Source organism: Populus euphratica, unplaced genomic scaffold (genome assembly GCF_000495115.2).
Source record: "Populus euphratica unplaced genomic scaffold, PopEup_1.0 scaffold7.1, whole genome shotgun sequence".
Classification (NCBI taxonomy): domain Eukaryota; kingdom Viridiplantae; phylum Streptophyta; class Magnoliopsida; order Malpighiales; family Salicaceae; genus Populus; species Populus euphratica.
This window is the reverse complement of record NW_011499871.1, coordinates 1,443,859-1,454,089: the sequence shown is the minus strand read 5'-3', so window position 1 is coordinate 1,454,089 and position 10,231 is coordinate 1,443,859. Positions and strand designations below refer to the sequence as shown.

Here is a 10,231-nt window from a genome sequence, read left to right as displayed (position 1 = left end):
TATGGCAGTCAAGTGTTGTCTTCTTGTCGGTGCACGTGATCCAATCACTTGGAAGTAAAATTAAGGGACTAAGATTAACTATTTGAAAGTTGAGGTATTGATCTAAATATGATGTCAGATGTTATACCTAGCAAACTCGTGTGCCCTGTAAATTATGAGGTAACTTTGACCAATGGTGGTGTAATTTTTTGTGAATTCATTTAAGTTGTTTATATATATATATATATATATATATTATTAATTAAAAAATGGTTTATTAGAGATAATTTTCTACTTAAATAATATAGTTCTGACTTCTAACTTCTAATCAAAACGTTACTCTACTTTTGGTTAGCACTTAAAGTTAAAAAATTTTACTTTTAATTTAACGATTCTAGTTCATGTCATCTTCTTTCTTGAAGAAATTACTTGGAGTAGTTTTTTATATAAATTTTGAATTTCAATAATTTTTATCACAAGTTATTTGTGAAAAAATAATCTTTTAAATTATGATTGAAAGTAAAAGTTAATTTTCATACGGAACAATGCTTTATGTATTAAATTATCAATTTATACATAGGCAAAGTAAATAAAGATAAGATATAAATATAACTAGTTACATGACTCGTGTTACAGGTTAAATATTTTTATGTTTTATAAAAAAAATTATATATGTATTTTTTTCATTGCATTTTTGTAGTTTTAAAAACAAAGTTCAAATAAATGTTTTTATAGATACATACATATATATATATATATATATATATATATATATATATATATGTAATCAAATAAATTGAAAACTAAGTGTGTGAATAAATATATAAAAAGTTATTAATGATATATCAAAATAAAAATTAAAAAATCAAGAGGCATATAAATTTACTTAGTTATGTGTGCTAATTTTGTTTATTAAAATAATTTTTTTTACTTAAACAAATGATATTAGAAATAAAGACAAATTAAATTGATCAAATAAAATAAAAGGAAAAAAAATCATATATATTAGAAATATCATCTGAAAATATTTTTTAATTCTCAAAAATAAAATTTATCTATACAAAAAATAAAAAAAAATATAAATGAATCAGAAAAACTCTTCAAATTTAAATACATGACTAACAAAATAATCACTATTTAAAATAGGCTCTACAAATAAAATGAAACAGAAAAGGAGTATTAATTTAATTATAAATTATAAAAAATTAGAGAAAAGACTATAAAAAATTATTAATTTAAAAAAATTAAAAAAGAAGAAGTAAAGACCAGGCCAAGCCATCACCTAGCCTTTTTTTTTTGTAAGGACATGGGTGTTTGGGTACATATTTATTTATTCTTTTAAATGGGGTGGATGAAATATCATCGCTTCCCAAATTCTTTTGAAAAAAATAAGATAATACATTGTTTTTTTCTTAGATTTTGATCATTGTGATGGTTGAAAAATTCTATTCTAACGTTATCATTTAAAATTTTTCTAGTTTTATCTATGTTATTCAATTCAATGGTTAATGAATTCTAATGATAAGCTTCAGCTTTCAATTATTTTGTTGTTAAACATTATCATATATGCGATTTGAGAGAATAAAATGGAAAAAGAATCGGAAATAATTATAGAAAAAAGATTTAAAAAAGTAAGTTAAATAATCATGGATAATTTTAAACTTTAAAGAAACTAGATTGGGAAAGTTTAGATCATATGGTAGAGGTTTTAAAACGTTTTAGAAGTGTTTTTTTTTTAAATTATTTTTTTTTATATTTTTTATGTTTTAAATTAATATTTTTTTGATGTTTTCAAATGATTTTGATGTACTGATGGTAAAAATATTTTTTTTTTAATAAAAAATTATTTTAATATATTTTTAAATAAAAATATTTTAAAAATTAATTACTAAACATACACAAAATATTTGTGAAATGTAGGGAAATTTATTTATAAATACAAAAATAATATATTATCATTTCTTGAGTTTTTCGTTCACTCTCACCGATGCGTGCCATCATTCTACCTTGAGCACTTACTATCGAATTCCATGAAGGAATTGTTTTAATAAAACATGGTTTTGAGGTAAAATTTATACCCAAGTCTACTCACTTTTATATTAAAAATTTTGTTGTAATTTTTTTTTAATATATAATATTAACATAATTAAAATAAATTATGAGTAAATAAAAAAATTAATTTTAAAAAACTCTAAGTTGACATATTTTTATGAATTTAAAAGTCTCTATCCCAAATATTTTTTTTTCTTATAGTTTATATAATGAAAAATTAAATAATTATAAATAAGTTTAATAAAGTAGTTTGGGCTTAACTTATACATGTACATTTGATTCAGGGTTTAACAAGAGTTTAAACTTGAAAATATTTTCAATACTTTTAAAATACATCTTTATAGTTAACTTGGAATCAAATCACATATGAAATTAAATTTAATTTCACATGTGATTTGAATTTAATTGATAACTTATTATAATTTTTATGTTTAGAATAAAATATTAATTTACATAATTGAATTTAATTATACTATTTGAAATACCTATAAAATTAAATTGAATTAAATCGACAATCTTAACTATTTTACCCTCCATTTAAAATTGTATGATATATTTTCTCAATGAATAATTTATTTATAAATAAAATATTACGTTGAACTCCTTCATGTTGGCCTTTAACATGAAGCTTTTTCTAGAATATACCCTTAGCTTATACCTTCTCACCTTTTTTTTTTAATGAATTTATCTTTTTTTAATAGAGAAAAAAACATTATGGAATAAAAAGATAAAATAAAATAAAAATAAAAAATTAACTTATAATTATTCATATTAATAATCAAAATGATAATATAAATAATTAACAATATCATGAATAATTTAACATGACATATCAATTTAGTTGTCATAACATGATCAAAGTATTTTGATATTTATCTATGGAATCATAATCATGTCGATTGCTCTATTTTTAGTATTTGTTTGGCTTGAAAATATGATAATTTTTTTTATTTAAAATATAACCTTTTTAAAACACAAATTATACCTTATAAAAATAAAAAATACAAGCTGCTTTTATGTGAACCCATAAAAAAAAACATTCACACCTCCATACCTTCGCACCCGTAAGCAAGAAGCATCCACCGTTTTTTTTTTTTTTTTTAAAAAAAGAAGCATCCACCATTCTTCATTTCCCAACAAATAAAACTTGCTTTCATAGAGTACAAGAGTAGCTACCTATTATGTGTGTACGTGTCTATGTTTGTATGCATGCGTGGGCAATCCTTCAGATTGATAGAATACTAAAGAAAAGTATATATATATATATATCCTTCAAATTATGCTTTTTAGCTTCCCACTCCACCAATGGCACCAACCCCATTGGTCAACTTGCCAAATTAATTAATAGAGGAAGTATTCGAAAATCAAAATAACAAAACCTAAAATGGAGAAAGTGGCCAAATTGAAACACTTACACTTTTTGTGGTAAAAAATAAAATAAAAAATCTACACGTTCCTCCTTAACGGTCAGATTTTTGAACAGATGAATCAGATTCCGGATTTCCGATTCCGGACCTCAACCTTCTCTTAAAACTCCAACAAGTCGTTTGAAATTCAAAAAATAGTAGCCGTTGGCTCCTCTCCTTCCCTCCTTTATAATCTACAATTCTTTCACTGATCTCAGTCTCAGAAACCCTAAAACCCTCTCTCTAAATCTCTATCTCTCTCTCAAAATCAACACTCAAGAATGGCTGATACTGCTGTAGCCCCAACAGTTCCAAAGAAATCAAGAAACAACAGGAAAGCTTTGAAACAAAAGAACCCAACAACAAATGAAGCCAATATAATGGCTCAAAAGCTCTCCGAGCAATCTCCAGCCAGCGTCTTGCCCCCATCAGATACTGACTCTTCAAAAGAAAACCTTGAGAGTCTTTCTCAACCTCGTTCTTCACCCAAGAAAGGGAAATCCAAGGCCACGAAAGCGAAGCAGAATAAAGAGGCTTCGGCTTCTTTGTTTGAGAAAGATTTTCAAGAAATGCAAGAAATGTTGCAGCAGTTAAAGCTTGAGAAAGAGAAGACCGAGGTTTTGTTGAAGGAGAAAGATGACATGTTGAAGGCTAAAGATGAGGAGATTGAAATGAAGGGTAAAGAACAGGAGAAAATGAAGACGGAGTTGAAGAAGTTGCAGAAGTTGAAGGAGTTTAAGCCTACCATGGTCAGTTTTCTTGATTTGGTGGATTTTTTTTTTATTTCTTGTCTTAAAGGTTGGGTAAATAGGGGACTGTACCGGATTTTGAGGATTCGATTTTAGTTTTTGATTGATTCTTGTTGTGAGTTTTAGGGTCTGGATGATTTGACCTAATGTTGAACTTTAGGTTCGATCTGTTAATTTTCTTGGGTAATACAGAGGAAGCATGAAAGACCATTATTTAGAATTCTTATCTATTTATTTCTATAGGGTTTGAATTGATGGGTTTTTTTTCTATGAATCTTTGCACAGACTCTCCCATTTGTTCAAGTATTGAATGAAAAGGAGCAAGACAAGAAGAAAAAGAAGGGTGGCAATGAAATCAAAAGGCCATGCCCACCTTACTCCCTCTGGTGCAAAGATCAATGGAATGAGGTAAACATAGAAATTGGGCTACGTGATATCTTCTAGTATTTTCAATTAAGCATGCTTTGTTTCTATCTTGATGATTAATTTGAGGGGTTTTGTTGTACAGGTCAAGAAAGAAAACCCAGATGCAGAGTTCAAAGATATCTCTCACATTTTGGGGGCAAAGTGGAAGACCATTACTGCAGAGGAGAAGAAACCTTATGAGGAGAAGTATCAGGTTGAAAAAGAAGCCTATCTGAAGTTGATGACAAAGGAGAAGCGAGAGAGTGAAGCAATGAAGCTTTTGGAAGAGGAACAGAAGCAGAAGACTGCTATGGAATTGCTTGAACAATACCTCCAGTTCAAGCAGGAAGCAGGTCAGGAAGAGAACAAGAAGAACAAGACCAAGTAAATCAGAAGCAACACTCCTTGGTGTCTGTTCCTAACTTTGTTGATTATAGAAGTACTTATTTGTTTGTTTTGTTTATTTTCAGGAAAGAAAAGGATCCGTTGAAACCAAAGCATCCGTTGTCTGCATTTTTCTTGTTTTCTAATGAAAGAAGAGCTGCTCTGCTTGCAGAGAACAAGAATGTTCTGGAGGTGGCAAAGATTGCTGGTGAAGAATGGAAGAACATGACAGAAAAGCAAAAGAGGCCTTACGAAGAGGTTTATACTGCACACAACACACTCTTTTTAGTTGGGAGCTTAATCATTTTACTCGGTATGGTTTCTTAGATGCCTTTGGAAATTGCAGATTGCAAAGAAGAACAAGGAAAGGTACACGCAAGAAATGGAGTCTTACAAGCAGAACAAGGATGAAGAAGCTATGAATCTCAAGAAAGAAGAGGAAGAACTGATGAAACTTCAGAAACAGGAAGCATTGCAGTTGCTAAAGAAGAAAGAGAAAACTGAAAACATTATCAAGGTTAGGTTATTCATCTGTTGCTTTTAAAAGTGTTTGTTGAATGCTATTTTTGGAGCCTTTCTGGTGGCTAAATGGCTAAAATGTACAGAAAACCAAAGAGCAACGCCAGAAGAAGCAGCAGCAGAATGCTGATCCCAACAAGCCTAAGAAGCCTGCATCTTCATTCCTTCTATTCAGGTAAAAAGCCTCTCTCGAGTAGTCACACTCTACAACGAGGCATTTGTAATTAAAGTTACTAAGCAATTGTTTTTCTTCAATGCAGCAAAGAAACAAGGAAAAGTTTAATGCATGACCACCCTGGAATTAACAATTCCACTCTAACTGCAATGATTTCTGTGAAATGGAAGGTATTCATTTTGTAAAATTCATCGTTTTTGTTGAGCTAATCGGTTAGCTTAGCAATTCAAGTGTCTGATATTGTAATTTTGTATTGGTGGGATTACAGGAACTTATTCAAGAAGAGAAACAAATCTGGAACTGCAAGGCTGCTGAAGCCATGGAAGCATACAAGAAGGAATTGGAGGATTACCACAAATCTGTTGCTGCAACTTAGATTGACAAACAGCAGTAGCGAGAGGCTTGTTTTCATCAAATAGATGGCTGCAGTTAGTCAAAACACAAACTCTTGTGGATTATCATGATGTTCAAGTGTCTTATGGTTGAACATCTATCTAAAGGAGTTGAAACTAGTCTCTGGTTGTTTTCATTCGATGTTGAATTTGAGATTGAAATTGAAGGATATGGAATTGCAAGTTACTTTTGATACAAACTAGTCTGGCAGGTAAGAAGGCTGTCACTAGTGGCCTTTTCCTCGCTCAGTAATAAAACATCCACACAACAACGTAGTAATAATATTGAAGTCCCTTTAAGAATGCCACCACGATATGGAATTGCAACTTCCCGGTAAAATCTCATAATATATAATTAGCACAAAAATATCATATACCCCGTAACAAAGTTACAAACTAAAGTTCTACTCCAAACCTCTCCTTCCTAGCCACAACAACAAAAAAAAAATAAAACAAAACATACTAATCTAACAAGAACATCTTCAAAGATATTCTACCTTTTAAGATATACTAAAATCAAAGTTAAATGATTTACAACTTGATCCAATAAAAAAAACCCAAATCTAATCTTTTTATTATTCAAACCTTATTAATTTGTGTTATGTTAGCTTTAAAATGCATATATTGCTTATTTTTTTCTTTATTTGTTATCATATCTTTGTATGTATCTTTGCATATGAATCATAAATAAACGAGTCAAATCTAATATTATTTAATGATTAAAACCATAAACAATATTAAATGATGAATAATCATAGAATACACACTATGTATTCAATAGAATACATACTAATCTAACAAGAACATCTTCAAAGATATTCTACCTTTTAAGATATACTAAAATCAAAGTTAAATGATTTACAACTTGATCCAATAAAAAAAACCCAAATCTAATCTTTTTATTATTCAAACCTTATTAATCTGTGTTATGTTAGCTTTAAAATGCATATATTGCTTATTTTTTTCTTTATTTGTTATCATATCTTTGTATGTATCTTTACATATGAATCATAAGTAAACGAGTCAAATCTAATATTATTAAATGATGAATAATCATAGAATACACACTATGATTATATGCAAATTCAATAAATTGAGTTAAATGAGTCAATTTCTAATTTTTAAGATTTTTTTAATGATAATCATTAATAATTGAGTTGAAGTCTTGTTTAATGGGTTATTTTAACCATCTATTTATAGATGACAAGTAGTAGAAAATAAAAATTTAGTTCTTAACTTACACCACAAAACCTTTTAGAAGTAGTTCAAAAACTTCACATCTCAATTAAACACAATGCTTCTTGAAATACCATATAATCGAACTACATTTCTAAAAAATAGATCCTTTATATTCGTTATATCATTAATTTTTTGGCAAGGTATGAAATGTCATCTTAAAAAATCTATTTGCAATAATAAATATGCAATCTTTTCATTTCCTTAACCCAGGTAAACTCAAAATAAAGTTTATAGAAATATCAACTCAAGATTCCTTAGAAATAGATATAGGTGTATATAACCCACATGACATCACTTTCGACATAACTTGTTTACATGTTACAGACCTATCATAAATTTTTTGTATATCTTCTTTAATGTTAGGCTAATAAAAATATTCATATAAAATTTTTAAAGTCTTAATAATTTTAAAGTATCCCATTAACATGCTACTATGAGCTTCTGTTACAAGCAATTCATGCATTCAACAGTTATAAAACTCATAATATTTTATCTTTAAATAAAAACTCATCATGCCTAAGAAATTCATTAGTTTTCACAAGTTCACATTGTAAATAAATTTAACTGAAATTAATATTATAAAGATATAATTATTTCATACATTCAAATCTTAAAAGTCTAATATTTAAATTATTAAAAAGAATATACTTTCATGATAATGCATTTACAACTATATTTTCCTTATGTTTCTTGTATTTGATGACATATGAGAATGTTTTAATAAATTTCACCTACTTAACATGTTTATGATTCAATTTCTTTTGACTTTTCAAGTGTCTTAAAGATTGGTGATTGGTATGAACTGCTAACATCTTAGGCTAAATATACTATTGTTAAGTTTTCAAAGTTCTTACTAATGCATACAACTCTTTATCATATGTTGGATAATTTAGAGTTTCTCCATTAAACTTTTTACTAAAATAGGTATGTTTCTTTTATCTTGTGTTAAAACAACTTTAATACTTATACATGAATCACGTTCAATCTTAAAGTTTTTGTAAAGTTCGGCAAAGTAAGTAATAAGGTCAAAATAAGCTTTTCTTTTAACAAATTAAATGCTTTCTCTTGTTCAATTTTTCATTTAAAATCTATTGTCTTCTTTACAATTTCAGCTGATAGAGCAACTATTGTATTAAAAATTTTCACAAATCTTTTATAGATACTAACCAATCCATGAAAATATCTTTCCTTATTTGCTATCTTAGGTGTAGGCCATTCTCTTATAGTCTTAATCTTAGCCTTATCCATCTCAATACCTTTTACACTAATAACATATTAAAGAAAAACAATATTTTCCATGCAAAAGTGTCATTTTTTTTAAAAGCAGTTTTCTATTCATCACCTTATTTCATTCTAATATAATGATATCTATTTTTAAAATCAATGCAATTCATCAAGCATACTATCTAATCTAGGGATAAAATGTTTATACTTTACTGTTATATTATTGATTGCTTTACAATCAACACACATTCTCTAAGTATTATCTTTCTTAAATACTAAAAATACAGGAATAATATATGGACTTATGCTCTTTTAAATGTACCCTCTTGAGATTAACTCATCTACTTGCATTTGAAGCTTTTTTGTTTGCTTAAGATTACTTCTATAGGCTGGTTTATCAAGAATAGCCAAACTTGGTACCAGGTCAATCTGATATTATATTTCTCTTATAAGTGAAAATCCATTTGAAATTTCATTGTGAAATACATCTTTAAATTCTTATAACAAAGAACACAAACACTAAGAACATATGAATCAAGTTTGTTAGAGTTAAAATATTCCTTCTTATACAAAAGTAAAATTATACGTTTATGACTTTGTTTTACATCAAAATCAAGGTGTTCCCTCAATTTTTCTGCAAACTTTTTTTCTCACATTTTATTTCTTTCTCCTCTCATTTCTCTCCACATTCAACCTCTCCATTTTTTTTTTTTGGTCGATGCCTTTAATTTTTTTTTAATGGGCAAAACTTTACCCTTTAGTGTTTTACACTTATAACTCACTTTATTTTCAATCAGCCTTACATCTTCACCATTATTTTGTAACAAGACCCTTTTAACTTATTTTGCTTTCTTCAGCTTCAACTGATCTTCATACACTTATCCATGTGATAATGATGCAAACATATATATTTTTCCATCCTTTTCCAGTGTATATCTATTTTTAAAACAATTATGCTTGGCTTTCCTATCAAATTTTCAACGTCTCCTCAACAATAGGTATGCAACATGCATATGAAACCTCATCCTTATATCTTCTTGTTGTGAATGAAATTAAAATAATTGGGGTTTTCACTCTAATAATTGCATCATGCCTTTTACCTTATTATTACCTTTCTAAGGTTCTTAAAGATAACTTAACAACTTATCAAATAATCAATCAAAACAACATAATGATTTTATAATAATGAAGAATCAAGAAATATATGAAACTAATCAAAATGAAACTCCAAAACAAATTTATGAATATCAATGCAAATTATGCAAACTATAATAACAAAAAGAAGATATGAAATAAAAGCAATGAAGTTTATATTAAAGATTCAAATAAAACTAACTAATTCAAGAAGTCAAGACTAAGTTCAAGAATTTCAAGTAAACAATTAAAATAAATAAAGAAAGATCTATACTACCTAAATTTAAATAAAACAAGGAGAGATAATTCAAGAAAAACAAGAATTCTATTTGGCAATACCAAGATTTGGTATGTACATATTTGAAAAAATCAAGAAAATACTCAAGAAAATTCCGGCCAACCCTAAAATTCAAGGGCTTGTATTCAGTTAAGCCATAACTTGTTAATTCAATCAATTATTGTAATTTTTTCTTCAATTTTTTATCCACACAATTAGGCAAGAACATGATATTTTTTTTTACTCAAGGCCAAAATCAAGAAATATAGAAGATAAGGATCAAGAAAATAATTTTT

At 27.6% G+C, this 10,231-nt stretch overlaps 1 protein-coding gene across 1 annotated transcript; it reads left to right on the top strand.

The window, feature by feature from the left end:
- The first annotated feature begins 3,641 nt into the window (after window positions 1-3,641).
- Window positions 3,642-6,257, top strand: LOC105127355 (high mobility group B protein 13-like). The gene is made up of 8 exons (XM_011028614.1): window positions 3,642-4,186; window positions 4,472-4,594; window positions 4,695-4,975; window positions 5,062-5,233; window positions 5,322-5,492; window positions 5,581-5,669; window positions 5,755-5,839; window positions 5,938-6,257. Exons 1-8 carry the CDS (start codon window positions 3,719-3,721, stop codon window positions 6,043-6,045), a joined length of 1,497 nt encoding a protein of 498 aa, XP_011026916.1. The 5' UTR covers window positions 3,642-3,718; the 3' UTR covers window positions 6,046-6,257.
- Window positions 6,258-10,231: the final 3,974 nt, after the last annotated feature.